At 32.1% G+C, this 27,460-nt stretch overlaps 2 protein-coding genes across 2 annotated transcripts; both read right to left on the bottom strand.

Moving 5' to 3' along the window:
• Window positions 1-1,639: 1,639 nt before the first annotated feature.
• Window positions 1,640-3,985, bottom strand: LOC124828183 ((+)-neomenthol dehydrogenase-like). The gene is made up of 5 exons (XM_088102180.1): window positions 3,793-3,985; window positions 3,457-3,703; window positions 2,939-3,013; window positions 2,359-2,535; window positions 1,640-2,173 (listed from the first exon to the last, which is right to left on the bottom strand). Exons 1-5 carry the CDS (start codon window positions 3,810-3,812, stop codon window positions 1,793-1,795), a joined length of 900 nt encoding a protein of 299 aa, XP_087958306.1. The 5' UTR covers window positions 3,813-3,985; the 3' UTR covers window positions 1,640-1,792.
• Window positions 3,986-12,383: 8,398 nt separating this feature from the next.
• NAD-ME2 (NAD-dependent malic enzyme 2) lies at window positions 12,384-20,683 on the bottom strand. The gene is made up of 19 exons (XM_047301412.2): window positions 20,353-20,683; window positions 19,720-19,816; window positions 19,416-19,534; window positions 19,124-19,291; window positions 17,447-17,575; window positions 17,008-17,068; window positions 16,170-16,273; window positions 15,974-16,057; window positions 15,767-15,873; window positions 15,536-15,638; window positions 15,128-15,235; window positions 14,884-14,949; window positions 14,643-14,715; window positions 14,462-14,548; window positions 14,316-14,370; window positions 14,151-14,222; window positions 13,562-13,624; window positions 13,053-13,167; window positions 12,384-12,834 (listed from the first exon to the last, which is right to left on the bottom strand). The coding sequence occupies exons 1-19, from the start codon at window positions 20,482-20,484 to the stop codon at window positions 12,763-12,765; spliced, it is 1,815 nt and encodes a 604-aa protein (XP_047157368.1). The 5' UTR covers window positions 20,485-20,683; the 3' UTR covers window positions 12,384-12,762.
• Between the last annotated feature and the right edge of the window lie 6,777 nt (window positions 20,684-27,460).

Below are 27,460 nucleotides of genomic sequence, written 5' to 3'. Positions count from 1 at the left end.
GTGTCCCTTTTACTTTTTCGCTCAATACTTAGTTCTCATTAATTGATTTTTAATTATAAGGTTAGTTTTGGTTTCCATACATTTTACTTTGTCCCTTTTCTTTTCGTGTGATGGAATTTGGTATATTTTTTCTTTCCCATTATCTTAGATTATATATTGCTACTAACATATGTTTTCAATTTAATTAGAATTGTGGATAAGTCCAAATCAATGCAAATTCAAGTAATATGTCCAAAGGTCGGAATTCTCTTGATATGTAAGTTATTAATTTTGACACGTCAATTTATGTCCTTAATATATGATTATTTTCTAACATATTTAGTGTAACAAGCATAAAAATTGATTTGGATGTGGCTATTACGTTATGTTTAAGATGAAAACCATTATTTCAACATGAATCAAAGATGATTGGACAAAAATAATAATATATATGCTTAACATATTAGAAATTATATCAAACTTTAAATATTTATATATATATATATATATATATATATATATATAATGAAGTTATATAATTTTTTCAGCGATTCAAGAATTCATCATCTACAACAAACGAGATAATGAAGAAAATAAGACAAGAATGAGTAATATTTCTACTTGAACAATGAAGTTAGGTTTAAGTTTAACATTAGTGAATTTGATTGAAAACTGTCTAAGATATAAATTTTGGATATAAATTTTGGATTATGAAATGTACATTTTGTGTTACAATAGTTTTAGTTTTGAATTACATACTATTCTAGGAAATTTTATGAGATATATACTATGTTGGAAAATTTTCTATTTTTTAGGTTGAAACCAATTGTAAAGATAAATGAAACTTAAGAGAAAAATGCAACGTTTGTTAAAAACATTAACAAACACTAAATATTTACCAATTATTGTTTGAAGTGTCTCCAACTTGACATTGGTGCAATATGATGTCAACATTAAGTGACATCCGCCTTGAGTGTAATTGACATTAAAACACATTAATTTTTAACTCTAACCTCAATTTAATGTCACTAACTTTTATGTTAGTGGAATGATACAGTCAAATGTAAAATAAAATTAGATGTCAAAATATAATGAAAAAAAATCCATTTATTTTATCTATGGTACCCAAAATAAATTATTCATTTTCTTTTTGTTATATCCATGTATAAGATTATTTTAACTTATGATAATTTATTTAAAATATTACAATTTTAATTTGAACACGAAAATAAAATATAAGATAATAAAAGTAATCAAAACAATTAAGAGTATTAATTTGAGTTGGTGGTAGAAGAAAGTGATATGTGGATGTAACCTTTTGATTAGATGATAAATCTTGACGCAACTCCTTACTTTTTCTTAAAAGATACTAATAAGCCTATTATGAATTAAGATGTTCCAATCTATTTACTAAGCTCAAGTGAGTGGTTCAAAGACTTCACTGAATGAATTTGGAAAAGATAAACAAATATGGATGTATATTATTTTTTATAATTAATATTACTATTTAGATATTTTATGTGAACTAATATTTTTCACAAAATTTGATGTATATTTATAGTGAAATGATATCTTGCTTTTATATCTAAAAATAAATCTACTTTTATTCCTCAAATATTCAAAAAATATTTTGATGTCTCAAAAGTAAAACAAATGCCTATAGTACTTAAATATTAACTTTATTGTTTAGACTTTAAGATACAAACAACACAAGTTTAATACAACATGATATAATGTGCTTGAAACAGGTTCAACAATTGAGAAGTAAAATCACTGGTTTTATCCGCAAACCAGAAAATTGCATAAATAGAAATCAAAAGGAAGCGACATCAGTTCTGTAATAGAAGAGACCAGATGGAGAGCCATTGGGAAGCAATGCAAGCTTGACAGGACTAGCAGCACCTTCTTCAACTGTTAGAAAACCAGTGTTTGATGTTATATCTGTCTTCACGTAACCAGGGCAAACACTGTTTATGCAGAATGAAGGATGTTTCTTAGCAAGGATTCTCGTGTACCCATTCATAGCAGCTTTCGACACAATATAGGCACCTAGATACCTTGGCCACCCTTTACTCTCTAATGAACCTTCTTTGTAATCACTTAGAAATTTCTTCACTATTTCATCCACTTTCTCTTCTGTCAGCTTTTCACCATCACACAACACTCCTCTTGCCCATGATTCTTTAGGGAAACTCTGAATTTTACATCAACAAGCAACAACACCTTCAGAAAATTAAAGGAAACAAGATGCAATAGTAAACTAATATCTGTTACAGGAAAGTTTTGAAACACTCAAGGTTACATTGCATAACATATGATTGGCTATTCATTAACTATTCAGATGAGATGAAGTTATTTGCAGAAGAAGTTGTTGCCTACCTCTAATTGCCCGAGAGTGGATGATACATTCACAATTCTTGGAGAGTCAGATAATTGCAAGAGGGGCATAAGGGATTCTGTAGTTATTTTAGCGCCATAGTAATTTATTTGCAAGCATTCTTCTGCTAATTCATATGTTTGAGTCACTGCCCTTGTTGCTTCCTCATCTGGTATCACCTGAAAACAGTGGCAGCTCAATGACTGTTTGCAAATCCTACAATTACACATAACTTTTTAAGTCTCTTGTACATTCAAGAAATCTATGGAGTTGTAGTAACAATATGCAGGATAACCTAATCATTAACACTGCAAAAGAAGAGCCAATTCCAAAATCCTTAACTGTTGTTAAAATGCTTTCATAATTCCTTGACTTTGTGTTGGGCTTAACAACAAATGCAAGTTCATGAGATGAGAATTTTCCAAGCCTTTATAAGCTCTACTTTTACCATTTCGGTAGTTGACATGGGATGGGATCTAGATTTTCAAATTGTCTAGAAAAGTTGCAGACTTTAGGTCACTTTTAGACACTGCAACTTTCCATGTCTATTAATTAGATTTCAGAACACGCTTATATTCTTACCCCACGATTCACGATGACTGCAGTAATTAAGTCTCTGTCTTCAATTACAACTCCATTGATTCCCGCATTGTTAACCTGCATAGAACAACATTTCATATTGAAACATGCTAACACAAAAAGTTACCATATGTAAAGAATTGATTCCCTTCAAGCCGTTACAAAAATTTATCCTAATCAAATGACTAGATGTAAAAGGAATCTGTCAAATTGATTCAATGAAATCTCTTTTTAACTTCTAGTGCCTCTACTATCTTAAAAGTATCATTAAAAGTAATGGTTAATGCACTCACCAACAGCACTGAACAATTTCTATCCAAATCCGATGAATTCTTTTAACAAATGAGCAAAAACAGAAAACTTTTGTTTGAGATGAGATAATTATGGAAATTTAGAAAGAGGAATAATAAGAAATATTCAAAAGTCTTTCACTTTTAACTGAAGCCTAAGCACGGAAGATTTATGAGACAAACTTTAACTTAGAACAAACAAAAGAGAGAAGCATGAAAGTCTGATTTTACCAGAATATCAAGTTTACCAAATTTGGATTTGATAAAATCTGCAAAAGCAGCTACACTTGCAGCATGAGCCACATCTAGCTGATGAAACAACAGTAGATGAGAAAGACCAGAGGCTTTGAGTGTTTCCAATGCTTGAAGACCCCTCTCTTCATTCCTTGCAGTGAGTACCACCTTTATTCCTTCTGAAGCTAACTGCCTAACTATCTCTAATCCAATCCCTTTATTTGCTCCTGTCACCACTGCATACCTGTTAAATTCAACCACATCCCAAAGGTCAAAAGGACTCAGAAAATGTAAATTGGTATTTGAAACTTGCGAGAAAAAAAGCAAGAATACCTCTCTGTAGCTTCCCCCATCTTCAGTTTCAACTCTGAACTGTGGTATGCAGCTTATTACAAACCTGTTATGGTTACCAAGTTGTTATTTATGCATATCTTTGAGCTCTGAATATGAATTCCACAAATTATGGTTTCCTATTCATTACTAAGAATACCAATGCTCAAGCCGGCGTGTCTGTAACTACAATATTTACAGTGCTTGTCGATTATGTCTTGCTTCTTTCCATGCCAAATGAAAAGGACAAAAAAGTTGAAAATAAATTTCATAGAAAAAGAATAAAATATTTACTATTTGCAAGAAAATTTTTTTAAAGTAAAAAATAATTACTGATAAAGTTATAGTGCATAGGTTTGGAAAAAGTCACTATCCGACTTAAAATATATTTGAAGAGTCAAAAGTTAAATTTCTTTGTTTTTTTTTTTAATGTTAACGTCAATCCAATTCAATCTATTTTTGAGCGAATTGGACTATATCAGACAAATTGAACTAAGGTTTTGGAAAAAAAAATTGAAAATTACAATTTTCAAGTATCAATTTAATTAAAAAATAATATTGCTTTTTTTATCAAATTATATCACTTGTAACATCCCATTTTAATAGCATTCAACAATTAAAAGAATTTTATGATAGTTATCCTTATACAACTATAATAACAGAATTGTATGTTTACAAGGTACATACTACTAAGAGTTACATTGGACTGAAACTAGAAGTGTAATAGAGTTTTACAAAAATCACTATACACTGAAACTAAATATCCTACTCTATGTTTCAGCATCATCACCAACTAGCACCTTATCTACATAGATATCTTCCTCTGCTCAGACAATTAAGGTGATCATCAAAAATAAGAAAAAACAAACAAACATACAAACAAAGAAGAAATGGTAAGCTAATGTGCCAAAAGAGGTTTCATAACATATATATAGATTTTAACACACATAAACATCCATATCAATAAATTCTAACACATGCACTCACAAATACTAGACTTCACCATTTGGATACATGTATTGATGTCAGACTCTAACGAGTTCTGCACTATTTGCAAGAAAATTTATTCTCTCGAGAACATTGTGAATCTTTATATAATAAATATATAAATTAAAAGAAATATTTAATAATTATAATGTTTTAAAGTAAAAAGTAATTACTGATAAAGTTATAGTGCATGGGTTTGGAAAAAGTCACTATCCAACTTAAAATATATTTGATGGAGTCAAGTTAAATTTCTTTGTTTTTTTATGTTAAATTCAATCCAGTATAATCTATTTTTTTACCTGAGTGGAAATGGGACAACATAGCCATGGATTTTGTTACCCATTTACCATGCATGGTTAGAGGTCATGATGCGATTTGGGTGATTGTGGATAGGTTGACCAAGAGTGCCCATTTCTTAGCGATTAATTTGAGAATGTCGATGTCGAAGTTGACGCAATTGTACATCAAGGAGATTGTGAGACTGCATGGAGTACCTTCTAGCATCGTATCAGATAGAGATCCACGGTTCACATCTCGCTTTTGGCAAACACTTTAGAGTGAGATGGACAGTAGGCTGCAGATGAGTTCAACGTATCATCCCCAGACCGATGGACAATTAGAAAGGACGATCCAATCACTTGAGGACTTGTTGAGGACATGTATTTTGGATCACTTGGGAGTCTGGGATGAGGTGTTGCCGTTGGTGGAGTTCACCTTCAACAATAGCTATCAGGCCAGTATTGGTATGGCTTCGTTTGAAGCCCTGTATGGAAGACGCTGCAGGACACCTTTGTGTTGGTTTCAGGAGGGAGAATATGTGTTAACAGGGCCCGAGTTAGTACAACAGACTACGGAGAAGGTGAAGCTGATTCAAGAGCAGATGCAGCTTCTCAGAGTAGACAGAAGTCCTATGCTGACCAGAGACGTAGACCCTTGGAGTTTGAGGTTGGGGATCATATCTTCCTCTGAGTAACTCCTACTACTGGTGTGGGTAGAGCTATTCGTGCTAGGAAGTTCTCTCCTAGGTACCTTGGTCCTTATCAGATCCTGAGACGTATAGGGTCAGTTGCCTATGAGATAGTCATGCCACCCCGACTTGCAAACCTTCATCAAGTGTTTCATGTCTCACAGCTTAGGAAATATGTGCCAAATCCGTCTCATGTGCTAGAAGCTGAAAATGTTCAAGTTAGAGAAGATCTGTCTGTGGAAGTGTAGCCTGTCAGAATTGAGGAGAGCCAGAACAAACAGTCTAGTCAAAGTCGTCTGGGATAGTAGGACTGGTGACTCTACTTGGGAGTTTGAGGGAGTCATGAGGGAGTCCTATCCTCACCTTTTCATTGGTAAGTCTAATTTCGAGGTCGAAAATTTTTTTATGAATGGGAGAATGTAAGGGCCTAAAAATATATGGCAGTTGGGCCTTATGTTGAAGCAGTCAGGCTCATAACACTAAGGGCACTATGACCTTAGGAGGGACTTTTCAGATCTGAGTTCATTATCTCAGCTTCCCATTCTTTCTCTAAAAAGCTTGTTCCTTCATTTATCTCTGCCTTCTCTCTACCTTTCCCTCACGTTTAGTGGTTGCATGTTGGTTTAGGTGGTGCTGAAGTGACCGCGGCGTAAAGACCTTTGCAACCATCCGAATAGATTTTCATTCTTCAGCGGGTAAGTAGCTCTTCATTGTTCCCCGCTGTTTGGGACCTAGAGCAAGTTGCATGTGCCTAGTGTAACCTTCTTTATGTTTTCCTCCGTTCATTCTAGCTGTAAGAGCTGTTCTTGGTCACCGCATTGTGGGTTGTAGGGTGTTGTCTAGATTATGCCGAAAAGAAAGAGGACCTATTTGAGATTTCGGACCAAAATAGGGACCTACCGAGACATTAAACCTAAGATTTATTATAATTTTAGTTAAACATTGAGTGAACCTTAGTTCCATTTAGGATTTACTACAAATGATTAACCTTTTTTCATATAAGTGTTAGCAAATTACGAAAAAACATTTCTTCCAAATGGGTAGCGCCTCATATCGTAAGAGTTAAAAATTTAAGATTGATTGAATTTGTTATGAATGTATTATGAATCGAAGTTAAAATGAAGGTTTAATGTTTTGGTAGGTCCCTATTTTTGTCCAGAATCTCAAATAGGTCTCATACTTGTTCGGTGTCTCAATTGGGTCCTTATTTTATGAAAATTTTAACAATTAGACCCTTGCCGTTAAATTGGACTCAACGGCAATTAGTCTATGTTTGACGTGGCACGGTGGACTATGATTTAATTGAGATGGACTGTATTACTCGATGTATGTGATTTTGATGAGGATATTTTATTTTTTTTTAAAAGAAGAAATTGGAAAGAATGAATGAAATATTGGGAATGAATTAGGGATTTAAATTGTTTGAATTAGGGATTGGGATTGGGAGAACTTCGTTATGAAATTGTAGGGGTTCATGGAAATTAGGAATCAATTGCATAGATTGGACATTTAATTTGAAAAATTAGGGTTCATTCACAGCTAACATTGATACAATCGCAAAGTATGCATCACGATTTTTGCAGGCTGAGTTGACATCCTTGCTGGTTAAAAAGATGATTCGGGTGACTTGGAGATTGTTCTCAATGGTGCTTTTACCTTCCGCTCAGCTTCTTGTGATGTTGGTTCAGATCATTTTTTTCTTTTCTTCTTCAGAGGTGTCGTTGCCATCCCCAGTCACCGTGACCCATGGTCGCACCTACCAGCATCTCCATTGACGCCACCACCATCAACCACCACTGAGAATTCGGAATCGTGATAAATAGAACCCAAAATGTGAATCAAAAACCCAAATCTCAATTCGAAAACCAACCCCCAAATGCAAGATCAAATTACAAGCACAGAGAAACCCAAATAAAAACCCTAGCCCAAATCACGAAATCAAAAATCTGTAGAGAAGATTCAAGAAATCCAAATCAAAACCCTTGTTGCGACGTTGCCGGAAAATCAATCTCGCCGCTACAACACTCACTGTGAAATGAGAAGGGAGGACGCGTCATTGTCACGTCATCGTAGCGCCAGCACAATGTCGTTGTCGTCGGAGCTCGCCTCCCTCTCGCGAACCCAGCCCCAAAGAAGAATAAAGGAGAAATTTCTCCCTGTGTCGTGAGCTGGACTAGAAGGAATAGGAAGAAGAAAGTCCTCCCCTAAGTGAGAAACTTGCAGTAGACTAACCAAAAGAAATGACCCTTCAAAGCTGGTCCATTTACAAAAGAGAAACTCAAAGGAAAGAATAAATTCTCTAAATATGGTATTGTGAAAGTGATTAAAAACATGTCACATCAACCATGCCACCTCAATTAAAAACATACATCACCATGCCACATCAACCTTCCATTAACGTTGTTAGGTCCAATTTAACGGCAAGGATCTAATTGTTACAATTTTCACAAAATAAGGACTCAATTGAGACACCGAACAAGTAAGGGACCTATTTGAAATTCTGAACGAAAATAAGATCTACCGAAACATTAAACCTTAAATAAATGAAGATCACATTAGTGAAAAATTTAAAAGAGATTTCTAAGTTATTGCAATATGCTCAACAACACACAATAAAAAAACTCACCTCACAATCACAATGTATATTTAGTACAATACAAGTATTATATATATATATATATATATATATATAATTGGGTTGTTACTCTTTAAGTAATTAACCATTCTTTTAATTAAAATAATTATCTTATCATTTTTACTCTTATTTAAATTTAACCGTTTTGTAAACTAAAATATCTTATTATTTCATCCTTTTAAGTTATTGTTTATTTAAATTTAAATATTTTTAAACTAAATTAATTACATATAATAAGAAAAAGGAGACACACATACGTAGTACATGTATTTTATTAGTATATTATATTTTTATTTTTAATCCGTATATTTTATTGTATTATTAAGTTAGTTCAAATTTATCTCTCTTGTTTAACTTATAATAAATAGGTATATAAATATATAAATTCTATATTACATAGTATAATAATTCAAATTACGTACGTATATTTTATAATAATAATAATCTTGCAATAGCTTCATTCTGAAATATAGGTAAATACATACGAATATTTTACTATTTTGTCCCAATCTATGATGCTCAAATATGATACGACTATTAGGTACGACCCGTATCTCTTACGCAAGGAAAATGATATTTGAACAACCTGTTTTGACAACATTTAGACACTTGACGCGTGTTTAAATGTGACTGGTGCATGTGGAAATTTTTTTTTTTTAAATGAAAGAATGACGTGGCAATGAGAGAATTGGGGACAGATTCAAAATGTAGGGTTATTTCGAAAATTTGAGATTAAAATGTTTTCAGAGAGAGAAGCTGGAGAACATTTCATGGAGCACCTTCGAACCTTCGAACCTTCGAACTAGCCACCACAACTCTCGTCGAATACCTGCCGCCCCTAGACGTTGTCGTTTTCCCTCCATCCAATGTCGTCGTAGTGTCGCCAGTGTCCGTCGTCTTCCACCCAGCCAGGCAGTTCGGATTGCGGGTCGTCACAGCTCCGGCGTTGGCGACACTCCAGCGACACTCTGACGATGCTCCGGCGGCCACCGCAACGGTCCGGCACAGGGAAGGAAGCGAGTGGGAGGAATCGATACTCAAAACACGCCCTTGGTTGGCTGGGCCGGAGGGAAGACAATGTCGTCTTCGGTTCGTCTGCCAACGCCGGAGCTGCGGCGACCCGCAATCCGAACTGCCTGGCTGGGTGGAAGACAACGGACACCGGCGACACTGCGGCGGCACTAGATGGAGGGAAAACGACAACGTCTAGGGGCAGCGAGTATCTGGCGAGAGTTGTGGTGGCTGGTTCGAAGGTTCGAAGGTGCTCCATGAAATGTTCTTCAGCTTCTCTCTCTAAAAACATTTCAATCTCAAATTTTCGAAATAACCCTACATTTTGAATTTGTCCCCAATTCTCTCATTGCCATGTCATTCTTTCATTTAAAAAAAAAATTCCACGTGCACCAGTCACATTTAGACACGCGTCCAGTGTCTAAATGTTGTCAAAATAGGTTGTTCAAATATCATTTTCCCTTACGCAATATGATATACGATATGATATATGATATATGCGTATTGAAAAGTATACAATAATTCTTACTAACATGATAAATATATGATTGTTATGGTACGAATTCAAATTAAAATCATATGTATCAATGTTATCAACATAAAAAATTATAAATTATTGTCATCATAAAAGTATTATTATTTTATAGATTAATACTGATAAGTATTGATAAATCCTAAAGTATCATATATATATATATATATATGTGACACAGGTATGTTATCTAAATTGAAGTATTGATATATCATAAATCTCAATATGGTCATTACTTGAGTCTATAAATATATATTAGACATACATTAATTAGACGAGTCTAGCAATACACACTAGACAAATATACCAAAAAACATTATATGAGTTTAATAATATACACATTAGACGAGTTTGTACATATATTGATTAGACAAGTATAACAAAAACTATTAGACAAGTCTAACAACACACAATAAAGTAGTTTGTTCATACCTTAATTAAATGAGTATAACAAAAAATATTAGATGAGGTATTTCATACATTGATTAAACGACTCTAAGCGCACACTGATTATTAGGCGAGTATAAACAAATATTAAACGATTTTGTCGATGCACTGATTAGACACGTTTAACCGTATACATTAGATGAATTTATCCACACAATTACTAAACAAGTATAACAAAAAATATTAGATGAGTTATTTCACACATTGATTAGACGGGTCTAGGAATATTCGTTAAACGAATATATTCATACACTAATTAAACAAGTTTAACAACAAACACTAAACAAGTTTGTCCACAAAGTGATAAGAAAAGTCCTGGCAATATACATTGTATAAATATGTTTCTCCATACCTAAATTATATGAGTCTATTAATACACATTAGACAAGTTTGTCCATTCACTAGTTAAACAAGTCTTAAAATAGAATTAAATGAGTTTACAGATACATTGGTTGGACGACTATGTCCACACACTAATTAAATTATTCTAACAACAAACACTAGACGAGTATATCTATACATTGATTAGACAAGTCTAACAGTATACACTAGACAAGTTTCTTTATACACAAATTAGACGATTTTATTAATACACATTAGATGAGTTTGTCCACTCACTAATTAGACGAGTCTTGCAATACACATTACACAAGTTTGAATACACACTTATTAGGCGAGTATAACAATACATATTATACGAGTGTACTCATATACTGATTAAACAAGTTTAACAATACATATTAGGTGAGTATATCGATGTATTGACTAGACGAGTCTAGCAATACACATCATATGAGTATTTTCATATATAATTAGAAAAATATAACAAATAAATTACACGATATTGTTCGTACAATAATTATATGAGTATAAAAAAATATTAGACAAATCATTTCATCCACTGATTAGACGATTATAACAAAAATTATTAAATAAGTCTGGGAATACATTGATTAGATGAGCAAAGCAAAAAACATTAGACAAGATTGTCGATATATTGATTAAACGAGTCTAACAATACACATTAGACGAGTCATTCATATATTTATTAGACAATTTTAGCAATATACATTAGACAAGCCTTTTGACACATAAATTAGGCTAGTCTATTAATAAACATTGGAAAAGTTTGTTCGTTTACTGCTTAGATGAATCTTGTAATACACATTAGATGAGTTTATTCATATATTGATTATATGAGTATAGAAAAAAACATTACACAAGTCTAGCAATACACATTAGACGAGTTTGTCCATATACTGATTAGATGCATATTACAAAAAATATCATGAGTCGTTACATACATTGATTAGATGAATCTAAGAATACACATTAGACAAATATGTCCATACACTGATCAGATGAGTCTTATAACACACATTAGACGAGTTTGTTCATACATTAATTACATCAATCTAACCATATACATTGGACGAGTCTATTCATACATATACTAGATGAATTTATTAATACATATTAGACGAATATATTCATTTTATAATTAAAAGAGTCTTACAATATACATACACAAATTTGTCTATATATTAATTAGAGGAATCTAACAAAACACATTAAACAAATATGTCCATATACAGATGAATTTAAACATACCTATTACATAAATGTGTCTATATACTAATTAAACAAGTCTAACAATACAAACAAGTCTAACAATACATATTGAACGAATTTATATTGATTAGATGAGTCTAACAATTCACATTACATCATTATATTCATACACTAATTTATATTTTTCACGAGTCAACTCTACATATTTTTATATATCCTTTATACTTTTAGATAATTTACTTTATTTTTGAACATGTTTTATCCTTTACATTTTTACAAAGTATATTATTTATATTTTTATAAACATATTAGCTTTTTAAACCTATAAATTATTTTTAAAATTAATTATATTCAAAACTTAATTATAAACTTAAAAATATTTATTATTACTTTTCTCAATCTCTAATTCTCTTTTAGTAAAAACACAATCAAACCTCGAGACATAGAGAGACGAACTAAAACAATTATTGTACAAAAGATGTTACATTAGTGTCAAGAAAGAAACCATCCACCGAAGCAGTCATCAAAATTACACACACTAATATAACTATTAATACATGTCTCCAACATAAAATCTATAACACATACTGAACTTTGTAAAGTTAAATTTCAATACTTGTACAACAATTCATGGCAGAAACTAATGAAGACATATTTCCTCTTTTCGCTACTTGTCATCCAATACTCAAGGCTGCTAGTAATAAGCATGAACTAAGAACATAGCATAACATTAAAAAGCCACAGCTAGAAAAGGCTTGGCTGCAGCACTCAGAGACATGAATTGCATAAGTCCTCCAAAAAATTACACATACTGATGGGAAATCATTTCTCGTGAACAAGAGGAGAATACACAGGATACCACATATTACTTCGGACGTACTCCACGGCCTCATCCTGCAACAATAATCACCAGTTAGCAATGCCGCCAAAAAATTTCATTGTTCAGATCTCGATACATGCTAGGCTGGTAGGATGTAAAACTTATAGGTATAATCCATTAGGATTTGTTTCCAAACAGTTGTTTTTCTTCAAAACAGCTGAAATTGAAGGTAGGAAAAAAGAACTTTTCCAGACATGCTCTTGTATATCGTAAAGCATGAAACTTTTCATACTTTTGACATATGGGAAAGTTCTCTGGGCCCCACATCACCATGTCCTTCTGCCAGTTCTTCTTCAACTGCTGCTCGAAGGACAGCAGCCCCAACCTCGGCTGTAACATCTCGTATGCTGCATCAAGCAAGTTGCATTAATAGTGAGGGTCATCATATCAGTTCATGAGACTTTTTTTAGCTTCAAAACAAACAACCAAATCAACCAGATCATTTATTCTTATAACAAAAAAGTGTATATCTTTTAAACATTGTTACTGTTAGAAGCTTTTATATTTAGGAAATGAATGGGAAAACCTTTGACGAGAGAAATGTGTATCAACACTTATATATATTGCTAGATATTGGTGCCAAACTCGGCATCTGAATCCTAGATAATAGTATTCACCAGATCACAGTTTTAAGTTATAAAATTTTTACAATTTAATTTGTTTTGGTCATTACAAAAGGCAATAGGAAAAACAAAGCCAGAAGAAAATGAAATGCAAAAGATAGAAAATAAGGAATAACACCTGTCAACAGATGGGTATAAAACTCCGTTTGAGATATCTTCCTCAGCCATGTATGAAGCAAGGCTGTAAGGATATCAGTATGTCAGTAATTTATTTAAAACAAGCATCAACTGACATCTCGTCAGAGCTGGGAAAATTAAAAAAGATGCAATTTTACCAGATGGAAATAGTGATATATAATTTTCGTCATATTCTCATCATACAAGTCACAAAACATATATAAGTCACAATCCAAGAATTCATGAAGACAATGTGGGACTTTCCAAAAGAAACGCACTAAAGAAAAATAGTACTTCAAAACCAATGGTAAATACATGTGATTACCAAGTAGTAAACATGTTTATTTTTTTCTGGACAAGAACATAAAGAATGAATATCAAAAAAATGAAATGTAGAAAACAGGAAATATGTTGAGCAACACATAAGACAAGGACAAACAGTTCAATGATTATAGCAACCTAGTGAATTCTATTATGATATGACTACAAATGTCAAAAGACATGTTATTTTTGCCAAATTTCCACGGGTGCTAGCACCAATAGCTTTTGGTTAACAAAAAAAGAAACAATTCTCCAAATTAAAATCATACCATTCAGCAGCTGCCTGCAACATTCCATCTGTTATAAGGTGAGAACCTGACAAAAGAGTTCCCAAACCAATTCTGAAAGAAAATGGTTAAACTAGAAGTTACACCAGTAATTCAACTGACAGGTATAATGCACGAAAATATACAAGCCAAGTAGATCTACCCTACCCTGGGAATAGGTACATGTTGTTTGCTTGATTTACATGGCCCACTTTTCCGTTACCTGCACAAGATTTAAATCAATAAATTATGCAACACTCGAGGAATATCGGAACTATACAAGTTACTTCTAAATCAAAGAAAGTGATAATTACCAAGATCTACATTTTCGAAAGGGCTTCCACTGGCAAACACTATATTTTCCCCAGCATGCTTGAATGCATCAATAGCAGTGCACTCAGCTGTCCACATAATACATAGAAAAAAAAAGTCAATGAAAACACATAAACATTATTAAGGAATTATGAGTGCTTAATGAGCCTTGTACAAACAAACCATTCATGGTAGGGTTAGACATGGCAAAGATAGCAGGTTTTGTTGAAACAGATTCTCTCATTGCCTTAAGCACCTGAGTCGAATCTCAACCATTAATATTAAGAAATTCAATAGCAGAAAAGCTCATACAGTACTGAAGATGTCCACTATATATATATATATATATATATATATTTATTTATTTAATATTCCTTATTGAGGGATGTGACATGATAGAAGTTAGATTGTAGAAGGTAATTACCTCATCATTGAAAATGCCACCAACACCAGATAAACCAAGGAGAACATGTGGCTTAATCTTCTTAACCTAAATATCAATAGGTTTAAGAATTAAAGGATGTACAAGAAAGTATGCATAATCTTTAAAATTAGCATTAATAAAGTGAAGAGGTTTAATCCTTCTATATCAAAATAACTCTTTTCAGTGTTGTAAAGTAGATCCTTGAGCCAAACAAATTTTCCTACATGAATCCTGTAACATTTACCACTTCAATTATGCTAGAACCCTCAGTAAGCCCCTCTAACTCTCTTGGATTTTTAGCAAATGGAGCTGCAGCTGGATCTAGATTGTTCCTGTCAGTTGTGACTAGACCCTGCATACAAAAAATGGCAATGTTATCAGACTAAACCTAAGTTTTTATGAAATAAACTAAACCTCCTACCTACTAATATGAAATAGTAGCATAACAATTATATATGCACACTACTAGTAATTCTTTTCTTATGCCATCAACATTGATTGCAAAGACAAATCAAGACAAAGAATATGATAAAAAAAATATGCTTAGATTGAATGAGTTCGTTCAGAGTCACATCTGAAAGGGAATGGATAAGTCAAAACAATTATGTGACTTGCAGGACTAACAATGCTAGTAAAGTTCATGAAAGCATACGTCTTTATCGATCAAATAGAATAGGCTTTTGGCAGCTAAATCACTGCACCCAGATATCTTTGCAACTGCCTTGATGGCCATTTTTAGAACCCCAAGCCCAGCACTGCAATCCAGGCAAAAAAAGATGTTGAGGCAGAAAGTAGCTATAATGAAGGAGTGTAATAGACAACAATCAACAAAAGAAAATGGAAAATATGATGTTCGTCATAATCAATTTTGCTAGTGAATTACCTCCCAGCTCCAACCACAACTATCTTTTGGTTCACAAAGTCAGTCAATGGTCGACCTTGGGCTCTTACAGTTCCCAATAATCCAGCAAGTGCAACTCCAGCAGTCCCCTATAGGACATGAAGTAAATATGAACTTTCAGTAGATTCTTAAACAGTGCACTGTTAGGTTATACGTTCAACATTTTCTACATTAACATTACTTTCTCACCTGTATATCATCATTAAACATGCAAAACCTTTTCTGATATCTTTCCAGGGTTTCAAAAGCCCACTTCATTTGGAAGTCCTCAAACTGACATAATTAAAACAAAAATCTAATTACAAAATTGATAAAAGAATGTGCTAGAATAAATACAGACAAACACATATCAGTGGGGAAAGGAGAAAAAATTTAACAGACCTACCTGCACAATAGCCTTGGGCCATCGAGCGTGAACCGCTTCCATGAATTCATCTACAATTGATAGATACTCTTCACCTTCCAACCTTGGTTGACGTAGTCCTAAATCTGCCATGTAAAAATGTCAAAAAAAGTCAATTCCTTCTGATATCAACAATATGATATATTTGAATACTGATAAGAAAAAAAAAGATAAATTAGAATGCTAGCTGTTGGCCCAAACCTTCCATTGTGAGAAAAAATTACAATTCAATGATAAAATATTCAAGAACACATCCCAAAGCTCAAAACATAAAAAGTTTATTTAATTGATTGGTTCCTTTCCAGTGTTGAAGTTAGAGACAACTTAATGGCAGAAATGGCTATGTCCTATGGCAATTTATTCTTTTATAATTGTTTTAATTTTTGGATAAAGCTTTTGCATAATCAGAGTTTTAGTGGAGCCAAAACTCTGAATTTTCATAGCTAGCCAGGGTGAGATGAGCACATATGTGCAAGGTGAAGAGCAAGGTAGCTTAATTCTGAAGATTCTAAAGCTTCCAAAGTTTCTATTCTAGTTATTGTCGATGGAAGGTGATGATTGATGAGTCTGAATCTTTCACACTTGTTTGGCAATTTTAAAGCCTTGATGCCTATGATATGAAACTGTATTCCACGTAGTGTATTAATCCTGATCTTGGATATGGAAGCTTAAAAAGTCATGGTTCTAAATGAAAAAAATATATATTTGGTCCTCCCATTATGATATTTCTAGCTCCATCTTTGTCCCCAAATAAATTAATGACAAAAGTAAAAGCTATAAATAAGTAGTCAAAAGATTGAAAAGAACAGAGTTTACTCACAAAGGCGGTCTTCAAGTAGCTTTTGATTGTTGGTGCCAACGTCCAACATAACTGGAAGTATCTGCAGTTGGAAAAACATGAGTTAACAATAGAGAATTTATCAATTGTTATTAATGATCCTACATTAAAAGAATCAAAAGACATATCATTCTACATTAATGATTCTAATGAAGTCAGAACATCATGAACACATTGTCATGTAATTCATAGATGTCACATGTAACTACACATGATAAAATTGCCCGCAGTAACGAAATTGTATCTATCCTAGCATAATTATCCTGTTCACTGCTTAAATGTTAAGAAAGCTCTTAGCCCAAGCCTAGGCCACCAGCATAAGATCCATGGGTGACGATCAGATGTATATCAGCTAACAATGAAACAAAAACAGCAAGAAATTGGAATGAAAGTAGTTTGAGAGACAAAAGAAGAAGCATACTCTTTGTGGGTTGATACCAGCGGCAGCAACATACACATCAAGTTTACCTATGGGAATTCCAATTCCCTGAACTCCAAGGTCGCCTAAGCCAAGAATTCGACTTCCATCTGTTAAGACAATCATGTCTACCTGCAACAGGAGCAACAAAATGATGACCAAACATAATGAATGAACAATTGCAAGCCAATTTTGTCACTTAATGAACCAAAACACATCACACCAAAGTCGTGGCAAGGGTTTTGTTTGGCTAACAAATAGATAAGTTGGCTGATATCTTATATATTTGTTTAGGCTTTAGGAAAATGTTTGGTAAAACTAACCTTTGAACTGGCTGATAAGCATAAAATAATATTAAAAAAAAAACATTAATTACTTGGCCATAACCTGAAATTTGATAACCATGAGTTTTCAAATAATTATCATTTTTCAAATTTTAGTTCATTTCAAATAATTTAACATCTTAAAAGTTAATATAATGTCTTTTTAATGTTATTCTCATTTTTAAATATTTTCATTTAAGAAAATGAGATAATTAAATGGGTTTATATTATAACTGTGATGATCTTATATTATAAAAAATTATATTCCATCATGATTAGTGAGAATGTTAAGGATTTTTGCACATAAGAAGGATAAAATAGAATTTTAATAAGATAACGAACATAAAAATTAAAAGAAAAATAAAATAAATAAGGAAATTTAAGCTTAAATGCTACATAAAGTAGTGTTTAAAAAATGCTTCTGACTAATGCAATAAGCTCCTTTAGCAAACAACTCCACCTTATCCAAATAAGCTTATAAAAAGGTCAAATAGATGGTAAGTTATTTGTCTTGCCAAACACACGGTAATTGGTAACCACAATTAGAGATATAAGACCAAAACTTTTGAAAATTCAATACAAACTTAAAAATCAGTATCACTTTTAATTATATAAGAGTCTCCCTTTCAATAAAAGAAAAAAAAGAGCCAAATACTCCAACCTCCCCTGACTTTTTCCAGATGTTTCACAAACATATCCTCAAGTTAGAACCTTCAAGTTAAGAGTATTATTTACACAATGAGTTTCTTCTGTGGAAGTCCCCTCTTGTTCTTTGAGATCTATGGTCTTTGGCCACATCAATTAAGTCTTAATTTGTTCTCACTTTTCTATTTCTACACCAGCTTTCCATAAGAGGAAATATTTGTGAAAATTTTAAAAGAAAGTATGAGAACCTTTATGTTATAGAAAAAACAAAAATCATCAATGACAAACTAAACAAAAATACCTTTTGATAAATTAATCTGGATCCATACAAACTGTAAAAAGAAAACCATATTGCATTTTTGGATAAATTAATCTGATCAATACAAACTGAAACAAGAAACACATGTTGCATTATATAATTACCGTTCCTTTCCCATGATTCCAAATTTTAACTTAAAACATAACTGATAGTTTTCTTATACTGAACTTCAATAGAATAGAATATCAATTCCGAGCCAACTGAATATTTGTTTATCACTCAAGGAATGGAGATTGACTAACTCAGCGTTAAGAGTAAGACAATTCAAGGAGATCTTTCATTTTCAAAATGTCACAATGTGATTAATTAGAAGGGAAGAATATAAGGTAAATGGCTATTTCCAATAATGAGCAAAAGGAAAATGGTACTGAACTTTAAAAATTAATGCAATACCTCGTGAGCTGGCCAGTTATAAATCATAGACATCATCTCCCCTTTATCTTTGGCACTAAAGTACATCCCCCGTGGACGTCTAAATAACCCCGAATAATTTTGACACACTAATCCAACTGTTGGAGTATATATTATTGGAGCAAACTCTTTAATATTATCAATAAGAACCTGAAAAGAAAAAATGTAATATAGCAACGGATGAATCACATAACAGAAATTTGATCATATTCTTTCATAAAAAAAAAACAAAAGCTCAAAAACACAAAAAAGCAAACATCATGGTCTAACTCACTCTGTAGTACAAAGTCTCGTTCCTGTCATGCAGTCTATTTAAGATCCTCCATTTTGCCAAGGAAACAACTTTATCTGATTGCCCCTGAGTATTATTCTCCAAAGACCGGAATGAATTCACTGGAAAACAAATATAACAATCCAATATTACCAAACAATAAAATAAAACAGGGCAAAAAGCCTGAGAACCCAAACACACTACTCTAGCGAACTAAGTTTTCAGAAGTTAGGCAAAGTGACTAGTTCTACAACTAAAACACCCCATACCAATGGATAAATATAAGAAAAGTAGTTGTCAAACTTACTAAAGCGATCATATTGCTGCTCAAAGGATATAACACGTGGAGGAAGGAGGCCGCGAAGCCCCAATCTATCCCTTTCAGTCAAAGGAAACCCAGTATCCTGCATTCCCAGCATTAAAAAGGAGCAAAAACAAAAAGGTTCACAGATTCAGGATCCAGAAGAAGACCGTGAAAGAAGGTTTCATGACCAAGTTGAAATCATCCCAAAGATTTTGTAAGAAAAGAAAAAGACCCGTGAGAAGCCCCATTTTTGTCAAGCGTTCAACTCAACCAAACTCCAGTGACATACCATGGAGAATATCAATGACACCAAACAGAATTAGCTTCCATCATTCTTCCCTCCTATTATTATTTTTTTCTCTTTTGCTTGGAAGAAAAACCAAAAAAAAAAATCATATAACCATGACAAGCACATAAATCAACACTCTAACTTTTCGAATTATAGCAGCAAAAACAAAATTCCGGCTTTAAAGCACCAGTTTACAAACTGCGAGAACCTTCTGAAACTAAAAAAATTTACAAAAAAAACGGAAGCTAAACACTTTCTGCTAAATTAAAATGAATTAGAAACTCTCAAGATTGAGACACAGGTAGAAAAAGCGAAGCTAAAGTGTTGTGATGCGAATTATGAGAAACCTTGTTGAACCAAGGATCGTGGAGTATGTCAGCACCGCGTTTGTGGACAATGCACGGACCGGGAATCGCGGCGGAGAACCGCCGCGATCGGGCGATGTTGGAAGCTGCGGCGAATCGGGCGAGTTTCCACATCCTCCTTTGTTTTTGTCTGTATGTGGAAAATTCACCACTGTGAGCGTGTCCACAGAGTTGAGCTTAGATTTGTCGAGAAAAATCAAACACGTCTATAACTATGCTATGCTATTGACATTTTCTAAGGTAGAAGCACATTTTCCCGAGAAAATAAACTGTGAGAAAGCGGTAATAAGTGTTGAAATGAAGAGTCCGAAGCATTTATAGTGGAACCAGGTGCTGTCTGCTTGCATCAGTAGATGAATTCTGCTTCCGCTTCAATCAGCTCATTTTTTCCTTTTTCATCGTGTTAAAATAACTGTCGCTTTATATTAGAAATAAAATCAATATTTAATTAAGTTTTAATTAATCTATAAGTTTTAAGTCAACTTGAAGGTGTATTGAGATCTATTCTTATAAATATTTAAATATAGATCTAATAGTATAAATGAGATGAAATATAAATATTTCATTATTTAAATATACAAAAAGTTAATTATTTAAATTTCAGAAAAAATGTTATTTCTGTAAAAAAAAAAATTATTTTAACATGAGATATAACTAATGTGTTGATGTTATTACATAATGTGTTGTGAAAATGGATTCTAACCCGTGAGTCAACCCAGCTTACCCGTAAGTCAACCCAGGTTACCCGTGAGTTTGAGTGGATTGGGTTTGAAAAAAATGTAATTTTTTATGCGGGTTGGTTTTCAACCTAGTTCACTTAGAACCCGCCGGATTAAACTCTGTGGTGAGTTGGTTTGACTCACTAACCCACCTAATTTAATTTAATTATTTATTTTTTTGTGTAATTTAATTTTTTTTTTTGTTTCAATATTATTAGTTAACATTTTTTTATTATATTGTAGATGGGATAAAAAAATATGTAAGATAGAAAATTATTACACATTTATCTATTCTAGACTCTAATATTATAGATGGATAAGTGATAAAAAATTATCAATATTAAAAACTTATTTGTTTGACTTTAGTGCTTGTTTTTGGATTACGCTTGAATTGTATGATATTTTTTTATTTTGAATTATTTTTTAAATTTAACATCTTTTTAGAGTGAAATTTATTTAGATTTGAATTAAAAAAATATAATTTTTTTTATTTTAAAAAAACTTATAATTAAGTGAGCTAGTGAGTTAATTTGTCTAATCCATCAACTCGTGATGGATCAAGGAGTCGGGTTGGGTTGATTCACTAAATGATCAACTCATGATGGATCGGACCAAATCGATCTAAACTACCCGTTTTGATAGTTCTAATCAGACACTTGATTTTATTGTCAATTTATTCATTGAATTGAATTTGTATTATAGAGATGTGGTTGTAATATGTTTATAATTTGATATAAACATATGCCAATCTTTTAAAAATCATTATTTATCTTGTTTGATGTGTTCATACCTTGTTTAACAACTATGATGAAGCAGCCTGTGTTTGTAGATGAAAAATCTCTTAAACTACTAATTTTTTAACATAATTTCTTAAAACAATCACTTTCTAATTTAAGTATAAATTAATCATTGGTTAAGAAGAAGTTTAGTTTATTTTATTTTTTTTAATTATTTAAAACAATTTGTGAACATATGCCTAAGGACGAGAAATGAATTTGTCCTCATAGTATGTTCGTACGAACCCGTTTCAAGTTTTTATAGAAAATTTTCACATTAACTGAATATATGATCAATAACATTCAAATTTTTAAATTAAATATAAAAATAAGATGATTACATATATAGTCGTTTTATATCAATTAAATAAATAAATATGCAGCAAGGCCTCCTTTCATACAGCTAAAAATAAAACAAAAAAATTATATGAATTAAATATGAGATAAAAGTAACCTATTCCTGTGGCTTGATATTTTATGCGCACTTGAAGTCAAATTGAGAATGAGACTGTGAGCATGGGGCACACACGCTTCTCACGTACCAACCAACCTTCGTATAATATTTAATTATTTATGAGGCACGATGCTTTCATTTTTTTTTAATTTTTTTTATTCTCAAATTTTGTTAGTTCTAATGATATTGATTCTGAAAATTTCAGTTGATATTATTAGAAACATCATGTCATTGATCGAGACTAAAACTTTTAAAAATATATTTCTAGAATTTAAAATAAAAAGCGTTTTATTTGTGAAGACTATAGTAAAAACATTATATGTTTCTTTATATTAAGATTAAAATATTTATAGAAATTAAAAAAAAAACTATAGAATATTTATAAAGATTAAAAAATAAATATTTACAAAGTTATAAAAACAAAATAATATATAATATCTATATGTTACTCAAAAAGTAATTTATAACTATTAAATATTTTAAACATCTTATAACTATGAAATATTTTAAACATCTTATTTAATCCACTGTGTTACCATGTCCCCCCTCTTGCTTTCTTCAATTTGCAATTACACTATTTAACATATTCATATAAATTCATTTTCTTAAAGTTTTTATTTATTAAATGTGTTTCGGTATAAAAGTTGAGGCCGAGATGCAAACCGGATAATTCACGTTTTAGGATGTCGTTATCTTCACGTCCTCTTCCTCTTCAGCACGTTTCAGGAAGATTGGGGTGTGTACCTGCGATAGCACTCGACGCTCAAGTCAAAAAAAATGGAACCGTCGAACTCTCTTAGTTCACAATAGATAAAAATAATAATAATCTCTTGCTCCAGGAAAAACGTACATTTTTCTCTCTCTGCTTTTCATATTTAAAACGATAAAAATAAACCGTTTACCTAAAAATTCGGTTGGTTAAAGAAGTTGACCATTTGGAAAGCACAACCGTTAGGTCGTGTTTGATACTGGGTCAGTTAATCCCGTGATTTGTGACACTATGCAGATATTTCTTAACTGTTTATCTTTTAGTTTATTAAGATTTAATATGTTCATATTGACTAAAATTGACCGGATGTATTCCCTCTGGTATTTGACTGAATTGTCGTGACTTCGTTGTTTAGTCGCCGACCGTTTAGTGCCATTAACATATACATACGATCGCTATAACACGATCGTTTAATGGTTGATGCCAAGAGGGTGAATCGCGGGCAATCGACACACACATACGATCGCTATAGTACGATCGTAAGATGGCTTGACATTGTGTGTTCTACCAGTCAACTGTCGATTAACCCAGGTATCCTACAATACAAAATGTAATATTAATCTTTTATGAAAATTTAGATTTATATTTCATTATTGTTGTATTTTTAAGTAGTCCTTCTATGAAAGATCCGTCATTTATTTATTATATTTTGTGATGTTATGGTAAAAAACAAAGTGGTGACCCACTTTTTCACCTTCAAATATTTGCTTTTTGTCCACTTGGAAGAGATATTCGATTTGTTAATTTCCAAAGGATGAAGTTAAGAATATGCCATTTCCACCTTACATGGCCGCCAACAATATGAACTTGTTGGAATAGATGTCACCCATAAAATTATGCAACAAAATAACATATTTAAGTGACAGAATAATAAACAATTTTTTAGTTACATAATTAAGAGAATTGAAATCAAAGAATTTGATTCCATATATGAGAGCAGTGGGTGGAAATCAATTGATCCGTTGGAACAAAATCCACAACTTTCATTCTCTTGGAAGGGCATCGATTCCTCTTATTACACCGCGTAATCTTTTCTTTCTAACATAATAGAAATAATATTCATATAAAAACTTCATATAATACTACTTTTCTGTTAATTTTATTTAATTATAGTTTATTACATCACATTCTAATAATATATAAAGAATTTGTATCACAAGGTAAAAACAGAGGTACAGAGAGAATCATAACAGGTTCATATATATATATATATATATATATATATATATATATATATATATATATATATATATATATATATATATATATTTATGGGAGTCATATTTCAATCTGGTTTATTTAAACTCGGTTCATGGAGGTTGAATTTATAGTAGATTGGGTTGGCTTACCAACCCACTTACCTAATTTTATTTTATTAAAATTTAATTTTAATTTTATAAAAAAATGTTTATTATTTTGTTTTTGTTTGAAAAAATTATTTAAGTTTTTTGTTTTAAAAATTAATTAAACACTTATTAAGAGTTAAATTTGGAAATGAAATTTGTTTAGATTTGAATTATAGGAAGTTTGTAATTTTTTTTTATTTAAAAAATTGTAATTAAGTAAACCAGTGAGCCAACCTTTACTCACCAACCCATAGTAGGTCGCTAATAAATGAGATGGGTTGGATTAGTTCACTAAATGACCAATCGTGATGGATCGAACCAGATGTCCATTTTGACAGCTCTAAATAATATTCATATAAAAACTTCACATAATAATACTACTTTTCTTGTTAATTTTATTTAATTATTATTTATTACATCTCAGGCGTATATGATAGTCAAAAAAATGTTTTTACAACAGACATATGAATGATGACAAAAACAAGAGGTACAGAAAGAATGATAAGGGGTTCATACAATAATATTGCATGATCTACAAGTCAAGTTTTTATTAACATAAAAATTAATAGCACCTATTTCTTGAAAAGTTGTGAAAACCTTTAATAGGTTTTGTCCTTAAATTATAATGTTATTTTGATTTTTTTTATTTTAAAGTTTGATTATGTTAAGTCTTTATTTTATTATTAAGAAATAAATAGTTATTTTCGCACAACGTCTCAATTGGTAACGTAATTTATTGTTTTTCACGTCAAAAAAACAGCTAATATCGTTGGATGGGAAGAACTCGTACATATTTTTAAGTATTAAAACATAATAGAATCAAAGTTTAATATAAAGAAAAACTAAAACTGTGTTATAGTTTGAATTAAAAAACTAGTCCTTTTATTTTTTTTTTTTTAAGACATAACATTAAAGCAATCTCAAATATAGAGCACATGGTTTTGAAATTAACTCTGAAATTGATGTGTAATAAATAAGATATTGCCAGTGGCGGAAGGCATTTTGTGAATAAGGAAAAACGCAGCATTGTCATAAATGGAGTTAGTGACCCTCCTTTTCCTTTCTTACCAACAATAACCTTCTACCCTCATGTTGGAATTACTTCTATTTCAGATCATATAGTACAACCTAAATTTGTTAACAGCAAACTTTAACAATTTCTTTTCTCCCCTGAACCTGGTTTCGAGCCAGCTCAATTTAAAAAAAATGGGGGATCTAAGTATAATTGAATCTTATAAAATTAATTTTTAAAATAAGATTTCTATCTACTTATATATGGTCGAGCGTCATTAGCGAGCGTTCGGTTCTTCTTGGAAGTGCATGGTCTTAACTGAGTTCTCATCCTTTAGGATATTGTCTAAGAGTCAGCCTGTAATACTCTGTAGGATTAGGTAAACTGTGACCGAGAGTTAGTATTAATCATTCAGTTTTTCTTTGAACGTTCGTCTATATTAAGTTCTTCTTCTACAAGGAAGTTCGTTAATGAAGATCGTGTTATAATATTAGTTATGTGTAAATGAGTGTTCAGCCAAAGTGTAGTCCTTCTTTAGGTTTCCTAAACAATTTAGTTAATGTATTATATACTACTTAAGGTCGTAGACGTTATCGTTCTTTTTCATTAAAAATAAGTGTGGCGCAACTGTATATATATACTCATTCGTGTTATGTAAGTTTATTAGTGCTCGGTCTTGGACCAAGCGTTCGATCTCAGTACCGCTCATTCCTGATAAGTACTTGGTCTTGGACCAGCGCTCGTTCGATAATGTTCGGTTTCTACAGGTCTTGTTTTCTGTAATATATTATTACCGTTTTTAGAATAAGAGTCTTCATTCAAACTCGATAGCATTCGTTACTTCATAGTTTCCATCAGTATTAGTATTGGGTGTCAAACAATGTTGGTCTTTAAAAGGTGTTCGGCCTAGAGTCTTAGTACTCAGTTTAGGCTTCGTGGCGTCCGTTTTGAATTCGTAGTGGTCTGTTTATTGAAGTGAATAAGTAACGCTCAGGCATGTTAGTCTCTAAGAAGTGTTATTCCATTCGAACTTATGAGATGATGAGAGAGTGTGATCGTATTTCAGTCGAATGTATTAATGATGAATTGTAAGGAAATTTGAAATGTGATGTGAATGTAATAGTTTGATTATGAACGAGTATTCTAGGGAGGAATATCTCAGAAAGTGGTTATTGATTGGTAAAGTATGAATGTGGGCAAAGCTTAGCGGGCGTTCATCCTAATATTCCATGATTACTCGTTCTCATGTAGAGAGGAGTAAGTCACGTGTGGGAATGGCAGGAGGTCCTAGTCCATAAGGTTAACTTGGACGGAACGGATCAACCTCGGATGACAGCTATTGAGGGTATCCCAGTTACTACATCACTGGGTGCACGAACGTCGTAGCTACACAGGATTCATACAGTCCGAACAGTCAGAGTTAAGTGGTCGTTAATTGCATGCATTAATGTATGAATTATGATGTGGTTGTTGTTGGTTTAATTATGAATGTTGTATGTTGTTATTGAATAAATTAAATTACATAAGCTTACCTTGTTTATCATTTTGTTTGTGTTGTGCGTCCTGTCGTTGTCCTGTTGCAATAATCATCCGTGTAGATGTGACCAAAAGGAGAAGAGCTGTTGGAAGAAGTATTGGAAGACGCGACAGAAGTGAAGGTCGAACCTTAGGGACATTCGGTATGTTATTAGCTTTATATTTTGTAAGACCGTTCGATATAAGTTATTTTGTAGAACGTTCGGTCTAGTGATAGCTAGCGTACAGTCTTAAATTTCCTACTGTTATGTAAGGTTGTTCGGCCATAATCGTATCTCGTTGAGTGTTGAATTGATCTGTAATATTGTTAAAATGTGATTATTCTTTTATATGGTTTTACATGTCCAACACAACCTCTCATTTTAAGGCGTAATAAGTCACTTATATATAGTATATAATTTTAATTTAATTTGTCTAACGGAGTCAAACAAGAACAGTTCCGATTATAAATGTTTCAAAAGACGTATATGGGAGAAGT

This window comes from Vigna umbellata, chromosome 11 (assembly GCF_029865625.1).
Source record: "Vigna umbellata cultivar VRB3 chromosome 11, Vumbellata_1.0, whole genome shotgun sequence".
Taxonomy (NCBI): domain Eukaryota; kingdom Viridiplantae; phylum Streptophyta; class Magnoliopsida; order Fabales; family Fabaceae; genus Vigna; species Vigna umbellata.
This window is presented reverse-complemented; position numbering and strand designations above follow the sequence as displayed.

Excerpts from the sequence above, each read along its gene's own strand:
- LOC124828183 (XM_088102180.1), bottom strand. The coding sequence starts at position 3,812 with ATGGGGGAAGCTACAGAGAG. Across the intron at positions 3,704-3,792 it reads ATGGGGGAAGCTACAGAGAG|GTATGCAGTGGTGACAGGAG; the intron begins GTATTCTTGCTT and ends TGAATTTAACAG. Across the intron at positions 3,014-3,456 it reads TTGGTAAACTTGATATTCTG|GTTAACAATGCGGGAATCAA; the intron begins GTAAAATCAGAC and ends TGTTCTATGCAG.
- NAD-ME2 (XM_047301412.2), bottom strand. The coding sequence starts at position 20,484 with ATGTGGAAACTCGCCCGATTCGCCGCAGCTTCCAACATCGCCCGATCG. Across the intron at positions 14,950-15,127 it reads GTTCTAGCATAATTGAAGTG|GTTAAGAAGATTAAGCCACA; the intron begins GTAAATGTTACA and ends ATTGATATTTAG. Across the intron at positions 13,168-13,561 it reads TTATACCCATCTGTTGACAG|CATACGAGATGTTACAGCCG; the intron begins GTGTTATTCCTT and ends TGCTTGATGCAG.